At 46.3% G+C, this 21,222-nt stretch overlaps 1 protein-coding gene across 1 annotated transcript in view; it reads right to left on the bottom strand.

Moving 5' to 3' along the window:
* Positions 1–21,222, bottom strand: part of SGIP1 (SH3GL interacting endocytic adaptor 1) — a 195,654-nt gene that overhangs the window by 96,157 nt on the left and 78,275 nt on the right. Inside the window, exons 5-6 of the mRNA XM_059727918.1 lie at positions 5,167–5,191; positions 1,315–1,392 (exon numbers count right to left, since the gene is read on the bottom strand). Coding sequence (XP_059583901.1) covers positions 1,315–1,392; positions 5,167–5,191 — 103 coding nt within the window. The remainder of the gene's footprint in view (positions 1–1,314; positions 1,393–5,166; positions 5,192–21,222) is intronic.

The raw sequence follows: 21,222 nt of genomic DNA, 5'->3' as shown, positions 1-21,222 counted from the left end.
CTTGGGCGAGTTGAAGCACACAAACTCCTTTGCATTGATATAGTGCTGCCAAGTACTGCACAATGACATGCAAACCACTGTTGCTTATGGAGTATAAACATCTCTCTCACTGCAGCACATGAAGGATTTGTTAGTTTTTGAGGCAGACAGGGTTTTTCGGGGTTTTTTTGTTAAAAAGATTGCACCTGTAGGGGTAGAAAGGGACATTGAAGCACAAGAGTTAAGACCCTGTGCTTCAGCTTGGGTGACACAAGGGATGAAAATACCCTCCTTGCTTAGTCCACCTTTGCTATTTCAATCTCTCCTAGGAGTTACAGGGCATGCCAGCAAGCACCATTGTTTTTCTGCAGAAACAGAAATTGCTTTCTTACAAGAATTAAAATTATATTCACTGCAGAAAAGGTGCTAAAATGGTGCAGCAAACAAATGAGTGATTTTTTTCTACTCAATGTCAGAGGATGAAAGAGGTTCAATTTGATCTAGGACCAAATTCTCTTATTGCTAGCCATCAAAATAAATAAATAAATAAATAGTCCTTGTCATTAATCACTTATTTAGCAGCCTTTATACTCTCTCAGTAAACTGGAATTCTTAAGTTATAAAACTTTAACCCAACAAGTTTGTAAGAAACATTAACGTACTTTTTAATATAATAGGATAGCTGAACTCCATGACTATGTTCAAACAGGAATTACTCCACATCATTTATAGTACAACGGTAAGGCTTATTTTAAAAAGTGGCAACATCTCTCTTCTTCACCATAACACAAAAATGCTTATGCAGTCTTATGGCATACCACATACCTTCAGAAAATGAATCACTTTTCAGATCAACAAACTATTTATCAGTTTAAAAGTGGTCACACTAAATACATTTATCCATGGTAAAAAACATCAGGCAACGGTTTGAGCATTGAAAATGGATGAACTTCTAATGTAGATACCCATTACAAAAGAAATGTTCAAACTTGGGCTTATAACCCAATTTCCCTCTGGTTACTAAAAGCTAGCTGGGAGGCAGCCCCCACACTGAAGCACACATGTCCTAGCCAGCCCCATCACCGTCTACACATGCACTGTGGTGGTGTACATTATTTTTCCACAGTATAGTACTTAAATCTGGCAGTACCATCCTATGGCAGAGTTAATTAGTTCACTCTGGCTAGCACCACGCAGGTAGACAGTGCCATTTTACTGAAGAGCTAAGTAGTCAGCTCCTCAGTAAACGTCTCCTGTAGATGCACCCACTGCTTGTGTGTGTGTTTCTTTTGCTTTAAACAAATGGAAGCTTAAAACTGAGATCCGTTTTCTTACCGAAACTTTTTTTCCTCCTTCACACGCACACTCTGGTTTGTTATTGGAAGGTAGCTCATAAGGATGAGGGCTGGGTGGCTGGAATGGATTTTGTTTTTGTAGAAAAAATGTTAAAATATGGGGTGTTTTTAAACACAAAAAAATTACATGGAGTTAGCATACATACTATACAGGTAAAAAAAAAAAAAAGATCAAATTTGGTTCGCTTAGACATAAAATAAATCTTGGTTTGGGACACATAAAAGGCTCTATTCAGCAGGTAGGAGAACTGGTGGTTACTGAATGAAAGGTCATTATCCTTTGTACCTTAGGATACTGCAGCTCCCATTCTTGCTTTAGTGAGCATTAAAAGAGTCTCAGCTTCACATACTTTATTCTGTAATATCCCATCTGCATTGTCTGATGGATGACTTCCCCCTCTATTTCTGATCATACAGGCTACCTGCCATCCCATTTCTTTGGTGATCGTAGGCCCTTTACTTTAAGCCTTAAGCTTCCAGCATGCTCAGTGGTTTTGTCATACAAAGTATAAACTGATTGCTACTACTTTTGCATCCTGGATAGTGCAAAACTACATGAGGCTTAAAAGGGGAAAAAGATTTGAAAGGCCAAAAATATAAGACTTATTAGATAGAATATCTGAGCTCAGCCATGGTTTAGAACAGTGGTGCTCTACCCATCCAGCCTGGTTGGGCTAGATAAGTGCAGCAGAGCCAGCCCATGAGCCAGATCCTGTGCAGTGGCAGTGGGAAGAGTGGATTCTTGGATGTGATCTGGCATGACCCCACCAGCTGGATCCATAACCCCACTCAGCAGGACAATCTGGAGTGCAGAGCCATGTAATCCAGACTGTGGGGGTCCCCTCAGGTCTGTAAATTTGGTAGTGGGAAAGCAGTGGCAGTATTAATTGTTGTGGCTCTGGGAGCAACAAACAATGCTACTTCTCCTCTGCTGCCAAATTTCCACACTCACAGGGAGCCGCCTCAGGTCAGATGACACAGCTCCCTGGGCCAGAGGTTGAGGACCTAGTTTAGAAATATTTCAATCTTCTTGTAGTCCAGATGAGTGCTCTGTTGCCACCCCAGCTCATACCTTCCAATAGAACGAAAACTGCAACACCAGCGACTTGTTACCAGATTCTCCTTCCCCCCCACAATGTTTTTGTTTGAGCAGCAATCCACTGCGACAATTTTGAGGTCTGATCATAGTGTAGCTGAAGTCAATGGGTAGTTTTGATGCTGTCTTCATTAGGAGCAGGGCTGGACTTTTTGGTCTAATACATCATTCTCACTGCTAGGCTCCATGAAAAGAGGACATCCCTCGCAGTTCTTTGCTGCTTCAAGAGGTGCAGTGTGGTTATGTCTGTGTATGTGACATGAAGATGACAGACAGAATGCTCCACCCCAGATATCGGAGCCTCTGGGTAAGTTAGTCACATTCATATGGGATCTTTAGCTAGGTACAGACATTGCATGCAAACCAGTTTAAGTGATCAGAAACCAGTCTAAACCTGTAGTAAAACAGAAATTCAGTACACGCAGACTAGTTTCTTAATGGCAGAACCTGGTCTAAGATAGACCTGGATGGATGCAGTATTCGACTTAGTCGGTTTAGGTTAGAGCAGTATATTGAACTTCTGTCCCAGGTCCTGTAGAGAATTGCCTTAGTTTGCTGTCCTCTGGCATCCCAAGCACCCCACAGGGCAATGTGCTAGCCTCAGCTGGTGCTTATCTGGTCTGGGTGAGCTCCAGGTCAGTCCTGCCCTGCCCCAGTGCTGTCACAAACAGGAGACAGAAAAGCCTTTGCCTCCTGCCTGAGAAGCTGGGGGGTGGGGGAAGGGGAACTGAGTCCCCCATGCATGGCCCAAGCCCCGAGCCAGCAGAGCGTAGTGGTGGTTGGGGAGGAGGTGACCCTCATGGCAGGATCCCCATTCCCCTGCCTGACCCTTTTGACAGCTGCAGGCAGGAGGCGCAGCTCACAGCTGTGCATCTGTCCACTGTGCTGGGAACCAGGGGTGGGGAGAAAGGGAGCAGAGTCCCCCACGACATGGATCTGGCCTTTCACTTTCCAAACCTAAGCCACCAAGTTTGTGGGGGGGCAGGGGGATCTGCATGGCAAAAGGCTCTGCTCCCCACCCTTGATTTCTAGCACAGCAGACAGACATGCAGCCCTGGTCCTCTGCAGCCCTGAGCTAGCATAGCTGGGGAGCCCATGCAGCAAGGGGCTCCATTCCCTCCCACCCCCACCAGCCACCACTGACAGTGGATGGTGGGGCTGCGCTGGGCTGAACTGGCCAATCAATCAAGGGTTGCCAGCTGCTTAGCTGGGCTCGAAATTTTCCAGCAACCTGCTGGGAGGTGTGGGAGAGCGCCCCTCGTCTGCTGGCTGCTTCTGTGCCCTCCTCCACGCCTGCAAAGGGCAAATGCAAGTTCTGTTTGCTCCCAAACTAATCTAGGGCGCTTAGATTTGCAGAATCTTTCACAGCTTTTTCTAATCTCAGGCTTTTTGAACTTTTGTACCTAGCCTTAGAGAGAGGAGAGGGAGAAAAAAAAACCAAAACAAAGATGAAAGAGGGAGTATTGAATGCAGGGAAGAGATAAAGCAAAACTTCTATTTCAGCTGGCACAGAAAACAGAATGAGTCTGAGAACCACAGGGCAGAGAGCAGAGGACAGGAAGAAGAGTCCAAAGGAGTTGGGAGAAAAAAGGAATGGGAGAATGAGAGAGGGTTAAAGGCTAAGGAAAGATCTGTACATTTCATGCATCTGGAAAGCTACATTTCCCTCCCTTCCTGCTGAATAGAGCCTTGATTAAAGTGTTACCCAAAGTGTGATTCTCTAAACTTTATTATTACTATTTCTTAACAGCAAAAAACAGAGGGCTCTATGAATGCAGGGTTGTCCCAAAGCTAAGGATCTTGGGTCAGATGTGAAAAAAACAATGCCTGCCAAAGCTGTGATCAGACATTCCAAGTTTTTTTATAATTTCATAAAAAAGATGCATGTCCTGAGATTTCTAATGGTTGTTTTTTTTCCACTCCAGAGCTCACATTTTGAGCCTGATACAGAACAACTGCAAGCAGTTTCACAGCTGCACCAGTTTTCCTTTTGAGCTATTTGAATGCGTTTCCGATTTTTATTTTAAGCATAAGCTTGTTGAGTCTGAATGCAGCAACTCTTGAAAACAACTTACAGTAAAAGCTGTGTCTGAACCCAACATACTTCTTTGCAAACTTGAAATTAACAGCTAAATGACTCATGGCCCATCTAAGTTCCAGTTCTAGCAGGGACATTCACTCCTAATACGATATATTAAAGCAGCAGTAATTTAAAAAGTAGCCACTCTTTTATTTTCTATTTAATGTAGAAAATAAGCAAACAATATGCATAGAAAAATGTTCTTCAGTTCATCAATGAACCTGAATATATTTTTAAAATCAATATTTTTGAATGTAATTTGCCATATAACAACTCTTTTTCACATAAAAATAAACATTAATCATAAAAGAGCAGCTTACCCATGCTCAATTCTTTTCAACATGAAGTTTGAACTGTTTTTGGATAATTTTAAGTAGATTTATGTTCAGCAAAGATGATTTATGTGCTGTCACTAGGTTGACTGTGTTTATTTTTAACAGAAATAATCTAGCCAGGCAAAATACTGAACTCTTCATCGATTTAAACAAAATGCTTTCTAATGAAAATAGATTATTTTAAAAGTATTTACTACATTAAATAGAACTAGAAAGTGTAAGAATTGCTTATGCTGGTTTGCAGAGGGAAAGAGCATTTTGCTAGGTGCACACAGAATGCCACAAGGAATTTTCATAAACAGAATTTGATTTGATACTTACAACTCCATCCCTGTCTGGCGATCCTCTGCAAAACAAAGAAAATACATAAAATTAGTAAAAAACAGCCTAATTTTCTCTTTGCTCTTTAACCACAGGAAACAATTTACTTAGTCAATTCATAGGAACAGAAATGTTTATCATAAAAGTTGTCAGCAAGTGTAACTCGCACATAAACTGCTGCTCATGAGAACTGCAAGACTGTTTTAAGTAATGTCATTTTTATCTATGCCTCAGACACTATGGTCCACATCTAAATTGCCTTTAGGCAGAGACGTACCACGTAGGCAGCTAACTTTAGGGCTAAGTACAGACAGTCATAAATCCTGAGGCTGAATTGATTCAATCTTTGCAGGTTAGTCTAAACTGCATAGACTGAGCCAACAAACAAGTGAACAGCCATTCACTTTTGATTCTGGAAATGCAGCCACATGCCTGCAGTGATTCAGGCCAGAGGCTGGAGGCGCTAGAGCATGCCTTGCTACTTGGCTGGAGCAGACAGCTTGGACTAAGGCTAGCCCACCTACCCTGCAAGGGGGGAAGGCTTGTGGGGGAGGTACAAAGCATGCTGCGATGCTGGGGACTGGGAGTTAACTTAAACGTGGAGGGGATCTGGGACAGAAGTTCAATAAACCAATTTAAGCTAAATCAGTTCAGGTTGATACTACATCCATCCAGGCTTATCTTAAACCAGTTTTGGCCAATTTGAAAGCACTTTATATGCTCTGAATTTCTGGGCTACGTACAGACAGCCAAAAGCCTGAGGCTGAATCAATTTAGTCTTCACAGGTTAGTCTAAGCTGTGTAGATAGAACCAATACGCAAGTGAAAAGGCACTCATTTCTGATTCTGGAAATGCAGCCACATGCCTGTAGTGGTCCCCGCCAGAAACCGGGAGGCATTAGAGCATGCCTCCCTGCTGGGCTGGAGCACAGACCTTGGGCCAAGGCTAGCCTACCCAGCCTCCAAGGAGGGGTTTGCGGAGGAAGTGCAAAGCATCCTGGGATGCTGAAGGACTGAGAGCTGACTTGAATCTGGAGGAGAGCTAACTTGACTATATTCCTCTCTGCTCAATGGCATGAATCAGAGCAGCTGCCGGCAGCTGCATTCTGACTCCCACCGGAGTGTTCAGACTTTTGACTGGACAGGTGGTTAATTTCACTCCATCCATCAATTACCCACCTGTCCAGTCAAAAGTCTGAACACTCCGGTGGGAGTCAGAATGCAGCTGCCGGCAGCTGCTCTGATTCATGACATGGCGTCACGAACAGGATCCTGGGGAAATGTGATAGAGTTGGAATTAATTAAGAACTGCCCCGGCGCAGTGGGGGGTGCCACGCAGATAACGCGGATGGATTGTGGGCGCACATCGCTTATCATCAAGCGGGCGGAGCGGAGGCGGGGTGCATCAGCGGCTACTTCTTGTTAAAAGGGGAAGAGGGGGTCACCAAGGAATGGGCAATGGACCTAACCCCTGGGGCGTTTGGGTGCATTATGGGTGGTGACTGGGTTCTATACAGGCCGTGGGAGGAAACGAAAACGATGTCTCTGGCCCGCGTAAAACCAACGGGCGCAGCCAATCCAACTCCTGCCCAAGAATACGCCTGCTGCATACGCCATGTACAGGAGAGCAGGGAGCCGACGCTGGTTGACAAATTTAATTGCCCAACTCTGGCGCTTGGATCGCGCGGCCATGAGCTGCTCACCCAACTCTGTGAAAGTTTAGAGGTGGAGGGCCGCACTGCAACAAAGTGGACAGGCCCAAAGTGGGACAAAGGGAAGATGATTAATGTGCTATTTCATGCCTTTATGGGTCTGTTGCGGGAGAATGCGGACTTGGAGGCCCAGCTGACCACAGCTGGGAAAGTGGCCACAGAAGCGGCAGTAAAGAAAGGTCCCAAGCAACCGCCTGAAAATGGTGCCGGGGAAAAGGGGACGTACGCGCCACCGCCCGAAAATGGCGCCGCGGAAAACGGGAAGCGCGCGGGACTTCCCCAAGGGCAATGGTCAGCCACGCCATCCGCAGTTACACCCACTGAGGCGGCGCCAGTCATAGATCTGCCCCCTTATGGAGGAGGATGGTCAGCCGCATCATTGCCTATAGCCCCACCTCCCGGAGTGGCGCCACCCGCGACTACACCCCCTGGGGCGGCGCCAGTCATAAATCTGCCCCCTTACAGAGGAGGGAAGTTATACCCGGCCCTCCCGGTCAACCCCGACCCCACCCCGGTCCAGGCTCACCCGATAGTGCTGCTAAAGCATAACACAGACAACCAAGGGGCAGCACATACCACCATTACGTACCGCACCCGTACCCGACCTGAAATGCAGAACTTATGCAAAGAATCGAAACTAAAACCAGGTGAAACTTTGGCGGTATGGTTGGGGTGATTGTTAGTGGAGTATGGGTCGGAGACGCTGGACCAAGATGAGGCTAGTTTCTTAACACGTCAAGCCACCTGGAGTGGGGGGCATGCCACTGACTTAAACACAATAACGGGCAACACCCACTGGCCCATTCCGGTCCCAGATCTCATTGCAGGTCAAGTGTGTCAAAAATCCTATGCCTGGCATAATGGTCAGCCTCTGAAGCCCTCCGCAGAACAGCTACTGCTGGCCATTATTGGGGTATCCTACACATCCTGGAACCCCTGGGCGCATCATTTGGGACTACCGCAGCAACAACGTGACGGACCATGGCCCCACCATCACCTGACAAACCCTGGCCAGGTCCCAACCACAATAGGCAGTATCGAGGCATGCGTAGAGCTTTACGAGGGAAAAGAAGCCATAACTCTCAGACTTCTCCTGGGCCCGCTGGCCGGTCAGCTGGCTGGGACTCTGCTAAGTGAACTGCCATGACTACAGGCCTTAATGGACCCTACAACCACAAGCCCCGACGAGGCTGGACCACGATCCTCGGTGTGCCCAGTCGAGCACCTGGAACTGGAGCGGTGTCAGCCTGGCCCTCGGCGTGAATTGCGGGCCCCACCACCAAGGACGCTGGAGGAGAGGGCATGTTTGGCTTCCTCCTAAACAACACGCAGCTCACCAAACAACAGCTGCGTCTCTTAGGAGACGAGGGCCAGTGACACCTAGCGTCCGCAATGGGTTTTAAGTACCAAGACAAGCCAAAAAACGAGTAATGGCTGCCAGTCACACCGGTGGCCTACTCAAGCCTGACCCCACAGACCCTCGCCCCTACGCCGAGCTTGTCGTCTACGACGTCGCTGACCCAAATATGCGATGCAAGGTCCTCTTCCTTTTGGACACCGGGGCGCAAATCAATGTCATTACCCCGATGATGCCTCACGTAAACACCAAAAAGGCCATCAAGGTCCAGGGACTACACGCCATCGCTGTCACAACAAAAGTAAAGTTTACAGTGGCCGGGTACCACCGTGCATTGGAGGCAGTCCTAGGGGGCATCAACATCTTGGGGATCCCCGGTCTCAGGGCACTCGAACTAAAGGAACAAGTGTTACAAGCTCTTCCAATCTCCATTTCAAAAATGGATCAGCACAGACCTACACTTCACAACACGTCTACAAGCCAATCCCAACAAAGGGGCCTCTACGGGAAGCCCTCGTCACCCTTCTACAGCGACTCGAGCAACAGGAATGCATAAAACCAGTGGCTGCCAGTACTCACTTATCACCAGGGTGGGGAATCGCCAAACCTGGAAAACCCAATGAAGTCCGGCTAGTGGTTGACTACCACGAGGCCAATAAAAGGTGCCAGCCACTCATGCAGCCCAACGCTTCCACACTACCACAGTGCCTGTTTGAAATGGCGCAGTTTCAGAAGGGCCAATGGTATGGCACGACCCTTGACCTTAAAGACATGTTCTATTCCATTCCAATTGTTGATAGCGATGGGATCCTAAACATGTGTGTTGAAGGGACTATGTACCGGTGGACAGTCTGCCCACAGGGGTACCGTAACGCCCCGGCGCTAGCCACTAGCGCCATGAATGACACACTCAAGAACTTCCGCACCTTTTACACTTTGCCCAAAAAAAATGAATTAAAAATCTGGAGCCATGTTGATGATCTCGCAATTATGGGTCGCGACCAACAAGTAGTCGCCGAAATCACCAAATGCCTAACTAACCACCTCCACGACAAGGGATGGACCATCAACCTAAAAAAGTCTAACCTACAGCCCACGATGGACATCACGTTTCTGGGCATCAGGTTTACCGGCGCTACCAGATTGGGTGTAACACATGAAACCCCAGATCTTGGCCCATTTGAAACACCACTACCAACAAACGAGAAGCAGCTCCAACAACTTTTGGGACACCTAAATTGGTACTGACATTATATCACCCCGCACCACCTCCCGATACTGGCTAGACTCCAGCGACAAACTCGCGATAAATCGCGGAAAGCCATGCCCTGGACAGGGAAAGACAAGAAGGACCTCCGCAATCTCCTGCACGCCATTAAAACCACACCACTTTACGCGCTTGATTTTACCGAAACACTAACAGTAACTCTAGGAAACACCACCAACCATGTGTGGGCCACTGCCCACAACCCCCAAGGCGAGCTAGTTTACATCTTACACAAAACTCTTCAAGCAGCTCAGCATCGATACGGAGCCATGGGAAAGATTCTGCTAGCAGGACAACTCGTGGAACTGTTATCTTATGGACATGGAACACTCTGAGCACCTACCGCCACTCTTCTACCCTTGCTGAATGCCGAAAAGATCGATCCACAATTCCAAGGGGAACCAGCTACTTGGGATGGAATGGTTCTCAACCACCACTACCATTGGTGTTGCTGGAAGTGCGAGGACCTACCGCCTAATCCCGGCACCCAAACAGACTCCGTACCTACCCTCTACGGAACTATAGCCCCAGCCTGGATGGTGTCCGACGGCACTTCTCGAAATGGAGGAGGCTACGGGTTCTATTGCAAGCCGTGCCATGATGCGGAAATGTTCAGCGCCCCTGAAGGGGCCACAGCTCAAAGGAACAAACTCCTGAGTTTTGAAGCCATTATTTGACACTGCCTCCAACATCATGACGGGACGCTTCCAGCTCCCGTCATAGCCATCAATTCCCAGTACGTCTACAAAATTGTTATAGGCACGACTACAGCGGCGGAAAACCTGGAGGATTGGGAGGAAATCTGGGACATGCTATCAAGGTTTACCATTCAACCACTAGTGAAGCACACTAAATCACACCAACTTGAAACTGACCCCGTGCATGAAATCATCGACAAGATCCTAGAAGACCCTCTTCGGAATGATGTTGTTTTGGCCGACAAAACAGTCGATCCCAAGACCTATTCAGACCCATTTCTCACGTGGCTTCACGAACACTGGGGCCACCCAGGACCAAAAGCTAGTCACCTACTCTGGCGGTTTACAACAGCGACTCCCGCACCTTATGGAACACAGTCTGATTGGGAGCAGGTATCTCGAGCCTGCGAGGCGTGTGCCAAGGAAAAGTGTTATCGGACGAAGCATCAAGTCAGAGCACTAGACGCACAACATTTCGCACCCGGGAAAGTCTGGCAGGTGGACCTTCTAGGACCCCTGCCTGGAGCCAAGCCACCAAATAAGGGACTAGCCGTCGTTGACCTGGGTACGTGACAACTACAAGTAATTTCTCAATGGAAAAGCAATGCCACAGCTGTTATCATTGCGCTAACCACTGTATTCGCTACTTGGCAAGCTCCTAAAGAAATTCAGTCAGATGGGGGACCTCCGTTCAACTCCGTGGCGCTCGACAAGTTTGCATGTCTCCATAACATTACCTGGCACCTTCACCTCCCCTACCATCCCCAATCGAATGGAATAATAGAAAGACATACTGGACTCTACAAGGAACAACTGCATCTACGGGGAAGAGGCACATACAAAAATTGGACTAAGCACAATCACGACACCCTTATCTCCCTAAATGAAAACAAGCCTCTCTGGGATGAAGCTGAGCCACAAAAGGCCTCATCGTGGGATCCAAAATTCACTCCGGACGAGTTGGTTTGGGTCTCCATTCCCCATCCTCACCAAAGACACCCACGAGTACACAAAGGAGTTATATGTAAACCCAAACTGTATCCAAACACTTACTCCGTATACCTTGATGACAATAAAGGCCAGTCACCAATTTTAACTCATCACAATTGGCTCACCCGTCGCTCCACACTCCAAACAAACTAACTGTCGTAAACCCAGTTACTGCTCTCGTTTTATTTTCCAGGTCCGGCAGTGAGCACGACAGCCAGAGACAACAGCGGCCCACCACAAGGACCACCGGAACATCGGGCCGCACCGACCTTACACTTCCCAGACCACCATGGGGGCACCTATCATGCTGATCCTGTTGGGTGCTGTTGTCACCTCGGTGCCTCCTCCAGACCCTGGACCCTCCAACTCGATTTTGTCTCTTCTGTCGGTTTGGGCCAACATCACCAGGTCCAATAAAGAGTCGGGACTCACTGCATGCCTACGCCTTCCTCTTTCTGTCAATGGTCCGGTACTAAACCCCTACCCAGAGCCCCTTAATATTACCAGTTAGTTTGAGGCTCAAAACCATAATTCTCACCGGAAAATCAATTTAATCTATCCGGTGCCCGGAAGCACATCCGGACGTGTACCCTATCAGTATCAGTGGCCACTCCCTTTAACTTTAGACAAAATGAATGCCCCTAATTGTTCAGTGGGTCTTACAAATTGGGAAAACTTATTCCAGCGACTAAATGTCACTGGTCTGCCAAATATGACCGCCTCTATGCCAATCAAGTGTTCCGAAATACCATGGGGAATCCCCACGCAAGGGGTGAATTGGGCCAGAGATGATCACTTGTTAACTTGGGATCCTAAAAAATTCACGCCCACTTGGTACCTGGCACTTCCCCCAAATCCAGTGGCAAGTACATCTCAGTCAAATAACCAAGGCCCGGTGCCTAACACTCTCCGATCCCACACACCACTAGTCTCTTGGGATGAGTCGCTAGCTGTTAACGTGTCACAAAACACCGACTGGCACTCGTATTATTACCCCATATTGAGAGCAGCTAGGCTCAGCCAGTGGTGCCATAACCTATCTGCACCCGTCAATGCTTCTTCCCTACCCAGTGAGGTAGAAAAAAACCGTGTGGAAAGGACAAAGCTATAACAACATATACACCCCAGCCCCACGAGGGCTGCTATGGGCTTGCTTGGATGGGCACTTATACACAACTCTGCCGGCTACCCTGTCAGGTATCCAATGCTTTTTAGCCACAGTAGTTTCCCCCCCCCCCCCCTTTATGCCAGTACAGCTTGAGCCCCCAGTCCGATAATACGCCGACATCATAAACAAACAGCCACCTGGAGCACCCTTACCGGTAGCGAGTGGGTCCTTAAATTTGCTCAACGGGCTATAGAAGGCTCGTTTATGTGGAGTGGAATCGGCATCGGTCAAGCACGAGTGGCAATAGCCCAGCTGGCGGAACAAGTTGAGCAGTTAACCAACCAAACCGCCGACAGCTTCAATTTACTTGACCAACAATTACAGGCCACCTCACACATGGCAATGCAAAACCAACTCGCCTTAGACGCTATGCTCATCTATCAGGGAGGGCTATGCCAGTTCCTTAACCTCTCTCACGATTATTGCTGTGTTAGTATCCCTAATGTCTCGCTTCCCCTCAGTAAACAAGTCGAAAAAATGCGAAAAATTGCCAAAAATACAAATCGTGTTGCAGGTCTGGGTCAGGGATGGCTATCCAGCATTTTCAATTATTTTGGATGGGAGGGCTCTTCTTGGCTAATGTATTTGTTAACACCCCTAATTACTTTGTTGTTACCCCTTTGTGCTATTGGCATTGGTCTTAGTATAATTTGCTGTTTTGTCCAATATTTTAAAAACAAACTTATTTCGCTTTCTGCTTTTGTATACACCCGCTTGCCATTAGATGACTCCAATGACAACGAGTATGACGATAAGAACGAGCTGTAGCCTAACTCAAGCAGTCACCTGCTGTGCCATGGGCAAGGGAGCATGTCACAACTAAAAAAAAAAAAAACAAAACCAAAAAACTATGCCCACGTCACTAGCAGGAAACGAAACTTAAGCCTTCTTTGCTTTGCAATAAATCCCTGACATAAAACCCGAGTGAAAACTGCTATATAATTGGAGATTCAACGAGAACCAGATGACGTGGCTTAAATCAATTGGTCACAATGTAAACAAAACCATCTTGCACTTCCACCCAAATTGGAGAACTCTGAGCACACAGCAGAGTAAACTTGGTGGACTGATCACCCACCAACGACTCCCCGTCATCGACTGTCCCGACGTAACCAAAATCCCCCTGCAGGCTCGTTAACTTGTTCACAGCTCGTTAACTCGTTCACGGCACCTCGTTCATCACGCTCGCTCGATTGTAACCTGATACGTACGCTCGACTGTAACTAAAGCAAGTCTGCTACCTGCATCGTATTTCATCCTGAGACGGCGTAAGTAAAAATCTCCTATAACCAACACGCGTCTGTGCCTGGTTAATTTCACTCCATCCATCAATTACCCACCTGTCCAGTCAAAAGTCTGAACACTCCGGTGGGAGTCAGAACACAGCTGCCGGCAGCTGCTCTGATTCATGACACTCAACTCACCTTGCCCTTTTGAGCATGCTCAAAACAAACCTCTTGGCTACTTATGCTCATTAATGACCCTATTCCACCCAGGCAGTTGTGTAAACTCTTATGTATAAAAGTGTCCAAATTGTTAGTCCAAGAAAACCACATCTAGTGACTGTTTGATACTGGAGGACGAAGAGGAGGTCTTCTTGCCTTTTTAGCACAATTGCCTAGCATTTAAGGCACCTGTCCAGGGAGTGGGAGACCAAGTTTCTAGGTCCCCATCACCTAGAAGGGTCTGAACCTACATCTTCCGCTTCTCACAAAAGTACCCTAATCACCAGGCCATGGGTAGCCATTGTCAAGAATATCCTCCAACCTTCCTGTTGAAGCTGGCCCACTGGGCAGCCAAGAAAGGTACATGGGTCCAGGGGGAAAGCAAACCCAAGCAAGTGAGTGAGTTGGCACAGCCTTGAAATGAAGAGGACCCTGAGCTCTGGCCTCTATTCCTGCTCCTACTTCTGCTCCCAATGGGGCAGAGCTATCCTGCTGCTTCCTATCAATTTTATCCAATGACTGTTAAAACACAAGAGTACAGTAACCCTGTGGAGTGAAGGGGGAATTTACAATAATAGTTTAGGATGAGGTATGTGGGACAAAGAAAGCTATATGCTATGTTGATGTTGAATACTCCTTTTCTAATATAGGCAGGGAAGGATGCAATTCTGGAAAAAAATATAGACTCTCTCTCAGATGTAAGAATCCATTAAAACAACATTGAGTCTCCTACCTCAGCCTGTCTGTATATTGACTATGCCTCTCAATGATCAGTCAGGTATCTGTGCCCAAGTGCACAGGGTACCAGCCTTCTTTCATAAAGTTTCAAGTCTTCTTTTCCTTTTGCTCTTCTCTCATGGTGTAAACAACTTCTAGTAGTTAAGCCAGTGATATTCATGCCATAGCTCCCAAGCTACAAGTAGCTTTCCAGCTTAACAACTGTAGTTCTTCAAAGAAAATGTTAGCAAGGATTTTGCTGCTAACATTTTGCATTGAATTTTTGTCTTTCCTGCATTCAGGTATAATGCAACCACACTAATGCAACTCATTTGACTGCATACCATTGCATGGCGTTGATTCCTTTTGAACTGAAGTGTGTTTACGGCAATTCACTTAGTGGTCTCTGTGTTGAGGTTTTTGGGTTCAAGCTGGCTGGTCACATGGCTTCTGAGCCTGGCAGGATTCTGTACCACTGAGCTAGGTGATTATGAACTACACAGAGTAACACAAGATAATGTAGCTAGGTAATGCAAAATTAGTTGATATCAAAGGTTGTTTTAAAAAATGATTCTATTGCCACCTCATTTTGATATGCTGCTCTTTGGAATAGTATCAAAGTGTATATTAGATCAGAATAACCCTTTGTAGGAACTGGGTGTGTAACATATTGGAAATGCATCAAAATATATGTAAGATATACGTAATGCTCGTAGAAAAGATGACAAACCTGGCCCTAGAAGACATCCTAAAGAAGGATGAATTAGCTTCCCTGCATTGCACTTATTTTGCTGCTGCTGCTGCTGCTATTACCAGCTCTCACCACTGCTGCCCCTGTCACCAAGAGGCTCACCCACATGGGCCTGGTGACAGGGATTTTTTGCTGCTCCAAGCAAAGTGAAAAATGATAAATATTTTGATCCCAGTAATATTTGGGTGCCCTTGGCAACAACCTGCTCCGACACGAACAAGAGGAGACAAAGTGCCTATACATCTATGTCAGCGCCATGCACTGTCAGGACCGTGCAAACTGTTGTTCCCAGGAAAGCTAAGCTGCAAGCAAAAAGTGGAAAGGCCTGAAATTAGGATTTAACTTAAAAAAAGAAAGAACGTTTAAAAGGAAAATGGAGCTACTGCATCATCATAAGTATAAACAGCTCTACTTCAGGCCTCACTTCTGAGCTCATTGCTTAGCAACCAGATACAGCTGGCTCAAGCAAATACTTGAACTCCTGAACGCTGAGTAGGGAACAGCATGCAGGCACCTGAGCTGTCTGATTTCAACAACTCTCAGGCAGTTGAGACAAAACAAGAAGGAGATAGGATGAAGATGAAAGGAGGAAGGCAATGAAGTGAGTGACAAGAGGGAAGAATCAGGCACATCTAAGACTACAGTGATGGCAAAACAGAAAGAAGTAGAAATGGGCTGGAGCAGAATGAAGGACGAAGAAGTAGTTGGGATCATTAAGAACAGAAATTAAAAGAAAAAGGTAGTAAATAAAAGAAACGGATTGAAGAGCAACATCTAAAAACAATAGTGAAGAACAAAAAAAGATTGATAGAATGGCTAAAGACCGACCCTGCCCTCCTGCTGAGCAAGTTAGTAAGAGAACAGGAGATGTTCACTCCATCAGGCACCCAGACTGTCAGACAGTTAGAAACAAGTACATGGGCCATGCACAATTTCATGTATAATTTATCATAAAGCCAGAAAAGAAACAGACTTCCTTTCTTATTTATTTATTTGCTTGGGGGGGGGGGGGGAAGCAGTGAAACAACTTCTAATGACTACCCTGCATCTAACAGTTGCACAACATAATTTTAACAATTACCTTCAAATGGCATGTTCTTTACAGCAATTGTGGAAATGCTGGCCTAGTTAAGGTATTTTGAAGACAATGCTTGTAGTGATAATAAGTTAATAGGAAAGACTGGGTGGGGGGGGGAGCGGCAATGTAATTAGCAAGCTGCAACAGTGACGTATTTCTGATTAGATGTATACACATGATTTTTAGATGCCAGTATAGGAGCCAGTAGGATGGAAACAGTGGCTAACATAACATCAGGATGCACTGCAGAGTAATAGTTTTGAAGAGATGGGAGCCCAGGAAGGGTGGCTGTGCCTTAAGGAAATGATCCTTCGGGCACAGAGGGAGACAATTCCAATGTGGGGAAAAAGGGGGAAAGGGGCCAAGAAGCTTCCTTGGCTGACCAAAGAAATCCAGAGCAGCCTATGGGCTAAAAGGGGGGCATATAAAAAGTGGAAATGGGGAGAGATTACTAAACAGGAGTATACCTCCTCTGCTCACACTTGTAGGGAGGCAGTTAGACAGGCCAAAGCTACCATGGAGCATCCCAAGTTAAGGATAACAAAAAATTGTTTTTTAGATATATAGGGAGTAAAAGGAAGGCTCAGAGTGGAATAGGACCTCTACTAAATGGGCAGAAGCAATTGGTGACGGACAGGCGGGACAAGGCTGAACTCCTCAATGAGTTCTTTGCCTCAGTGTTCCTAAGCGAGGAGCAAGACAAGTCTCTCACTGGGATTGTAGAGAGGCAGCAGCAAGGCACCAGACTACCAAGCGTAGACCCTGAGATGGTGCAGAGTCACTTGGAGGAACTGGATGCGTTTAAGTCGGCAGGCCCGGATGAGCTCCTTCCGAGGGTACTGACGGCACTGGCTGACGTCATTGCACAGCCACTGGCGGGAATATTTGAACACTCATGGTGCACAGGCCAGGTCCCGGAGGACTGGAAAAGGGCCAATGTGGTCCCCATTTTCAAGAAGAGGAGGAAGGAGGATCCAAGCAACTACAGGCCAGTCAGTCTCACCTCCATCCTTGGTAAAGTCTTTGAAAAAATTATCAAGGCTCACATTTGTGAGAGCCCAGCAGGAAAAATTATGCTGAGGGGAAACCAGCACAGGTTCATAGCAGGTAGATCATGCCTGACTAATCTAGTCTCTTTTTATGACCAGGTTACAAAACACCTGGACGCAGGAGTAGGGGTTGACATCGTTTACTTAGACTTCAGGAAGGCGTTCGATACGGTATCCCACACCATACTGGTGAACACATTAAGAGGCTGTGACTTGGATGAATACACAGTCCGGTGGGTGGCGAATTGGCTAGAGGGTCGCACCCAGAGAGTCATAGTGGATGGGTTGGTATCGACCTGGAAGGGTGTGGGCAGTGGGGTCCCGCAGGGCTCGGTCCTTGGACCAATACTTTTCAATGTCTTCATCAGCGACTTGGACGAGGGAGTGAAGTGTACTCTGTCCAAGTTTGCAGATGACACAAAACTGTGGGGAGAAGTGGACACACCGGAGGGCAGGGAACAACTACTAGCAGACCTGGACAGGTTGGACATATGGGCACAAAACAACAGAATGCAATTCAACAAGGAGAAATGCAAAGTGCTGCACCTAGGGAGGAAAAATGTCCAGCATACCTACTGCCTAGGAAATTACCTGCTTGGTGGCACGGAAGCAGAAAGGGATCTTGGAGTCCTAGTGGACTCCAAGATGAACACGAGTCTTCAGCGTGATGAAGTCATCAGAAAAGCTAATGGCACTTTATTGTGCATCAGCAGACGCATGATGAACAGATCCAAGGAGGTGATACTTCCCCTCTATTGGGCGCTGGTCAGACCGCAGTTGGAGTACTGCATGCAGTTTTGGGCGCCGCATTTCAAGAGGGATGTGGATAACCTGGAGAGGGTCCAGAGAAGGGCCACACGTATGGTTAAGGGCTTGCAGGCCAAGCCCTATAAGGAGAGACTAGGGTACCTGGACCTCTTCAGCCTCCGCAAGAGAAGGTTGAGGCGACCTTGTGGCTGCCTATAAGTTCATCACGGGGACACAGAAGGGAATTGGTGAGTATTTATTCACCAAGGCGCCCCCGGGGGTTACAAGAAATAATGGCCACAAGCTAGCAGAGAGCAGATTTAGATTGGACATTAGGAAGAACTTCTTCACAGCTAGAGTGGCCAAGGTCTGGAATGGCCTCCCAAGGGAGGTGGTGCTCTCCCCTACCCTGGGGGTCTTCAAGAGGAGGTTAGTTAGGCATCTAGCTGGGGTCATCTAAACCCAGCACTCTTTCCTGCCTATGCAGGGGGTCGGACTCGAGGATCTATTGAGGTCCCTTCCGACCCTAACATCTATGAATCTATAAGTAGTAAATTTAGCTAATGTTTCCAATACTTGGTAGCTCTGCTACTTGGGTACCAGCAGCAGCAGGAACACATGCATCACTGTCTGGCCGCCCAGAGGTAGAACTACAGGTTTGGCATTCACCACCTCTTGCCCCCTTCCTTTCTGAATTTTCAAATCTAGACACTTGTATTGTGCTTATACAAGCTCCTCCCTTCAACAGGAAGTGAGACCTTCACTCTAAACTTCCTTTCTTTTCATCAGGCCAGTCTGTTCCTATGCCTGAATTTCCTATTGGCTCAGTAATGCAGTTGGGAAAAATAAAAACATGCTTGTCACTGTAAGTCAAACAGGTGCTTTCAGCCCCACATTGCACAGAAAGCTTTTTGTGGGAACTGAAGAGAGACTTGTTTTTCAGCCTTATGTGGTTCTAGATGAGAGAGACACACATGGGCAGTTGGTATCACAGAAGTACAATTGATATGCAACTCTTATCATGACTCTTGACAGCAATTTTAGGGCAGTACAAACAGCTGTCTACATTTACTAGAGCCACATAGGAGGGCTACTATGCTTATTGAATTATGTACACAGCACTGGGAAGTAAAATGTTAGAAGACCCTAAATACTGTTGCACTGGTGCCCATCACTATACTATCTATCTGAGCACTTGAGTGAAGAACTACAACAGTGAGATCAAATATTCCTTACAATTGTTAACTAATCAGGTGGAGACAGTCTTTACAGACATGGCTCTGAAGGGCCTAATCAACTCTTTAAACTGCTTTGAAATCTTACAGACCCTGCCAGACTTCAATATGAACAGCATAAATGAAGTCAGCGAAGACGTGCATGAAGATGCAGGCTCATAACACAATTTTATTAGCTTGTTTGCAGCATGGATGTCATTGCTCTTTATTTTCTTGCTACTAAGCTCAGCAGTTCTTTAATTAATCCATTTTTCTCTAGCTTACTAGTTTTCTTTGTAGGCATAATCAAAGAATAACAGAATCAAATACATTAACTATTTGATTTATTAGAAAAGTCCTGCTTTTTCTTTCTGTAATTTAATTCTAGATTGTGAAAAGTTACCAGCCTCCCTTTACAGAAGCTCCCTTTACAGGTCACAAACGGTACTCCATGGAATGCGGCTGCATGTAATTATTTTTATGGATGCCTTGCACGCAATTTTAAGCTGTCTACTTTCAGTCAGAGTTAAGCTGGTTAAGCAAACAGCACAGTTGACTCAGGAAACCTCCAGATATGTCCACTGAGCAACTGGTAAATGATCAGTTGGCATTAGGCATCTACCTACCACAAGACCACAGTATCTTTTATCTGGGCAAAAAGATAGGGTTGCTACTGAGCTAAAAGTTAAGCCCTTACAAACAGTCCCAATTGCACCTTGCTTAGACATACCTTCTTTAGTCTCTAGTTCAGAGATTGGTGCACCCATGGCTGTTCAACAAGTGATCTCTGTACCTCTTGCTGTCTCTGACATGTATGACACTAGCTGGCTAGGACATGTTTACAGTTAAAGAACTCTTCCAAATGAATGTTTAAGTATAAAGGTGTATTCCTCATCTCAGACTCCATCAGGCTGAAGCAGAATTACTCTTATAAACTTGAAAAGGGTAATGTCTGTTCTGCAGCTGCAGTGGGCCCTGCACATTCTCAAGCACAAACTCAGCCACCTGCTCCACTTGTATACTCCAGACATAGAAATACACCAGGGATGGGGCTTCAGAGACATCCCCAGTAGTTTGGTTTCCAGCATGCTTGAAAACAAGTGCAAGCAGGAGTGAACAAGCAAGTAGGGTGTGCTTGGAAATATTCTGGCCAGCATGTGCTCCTGCTGTACTATAGACATGCTATATGTATGTACCTCATGCTGTGAGTGATCCTAAGGCATGGTGCCAAAACAGTTAAAGCATTTTGCTATGATTTCAGAGCATAAGTTCAAACCTTCCTCAGCTCTCATACCAAAGGCTGCCAGTAAATGGGTCCCCTGGTCATCTGGCTAGAAGTCAAAGGTGGCAGGATGCAGTGGTGGCCAAATCACTCCTTTGCTATGGAAACTGGGGTGCTTTTACCACATTAGCCTGATGGGCCACCTAGACTCAGGCAGACCTTTGAGCCCATGAGTGACTGGAGAAATTGAATAATTTTTTTCCATGAAGCGGAGGCACTACTTGGAAAAAAAAAAGTCTAACCAGCAAGAACAGAACAATCCATTTGGTGATCCCCAAGTGCCCTCTTCCTCTGACAATGAGCAATAAAACATCACCACGACAAACTCTGAGGCATCACTGTTGCTGAAAGCCTACACATGGACATAAAACCTATTAAGTGACTTTTTCACACCAAGGACAGATTGGTTGTCAAGGATGCTTGTTTAAATTGAATTTGCATTGAAAACACGACTATCAACCGAGCACATGCAGGTCATTACTTTAGGTAGAGATTATTAGCAAACTCGCATGTCAATAATTTTTACCTGATCATCACCAACACTGTACCTTGGAAACATATAGGAAACAAACTTGTCCTAA

Source organism: Alligator mississippiensis, chromosome 5 (genome assembly GCF_030867095.1).
Source record: "Alligator mississippiensis isolate rAllMis1 chromosome 5, rAllMis1, whole genome shotgun sequence".
NCBI lineage: Eukaryota > Metazoa > Chordata > Crocodylia > Alligatoridae > Alligator > Alligator mississippiensis.
Note: the sequence above shows the minus strand (reverse complement) of the source record. Positions and strands in the feature narration are given on the sequence as shown.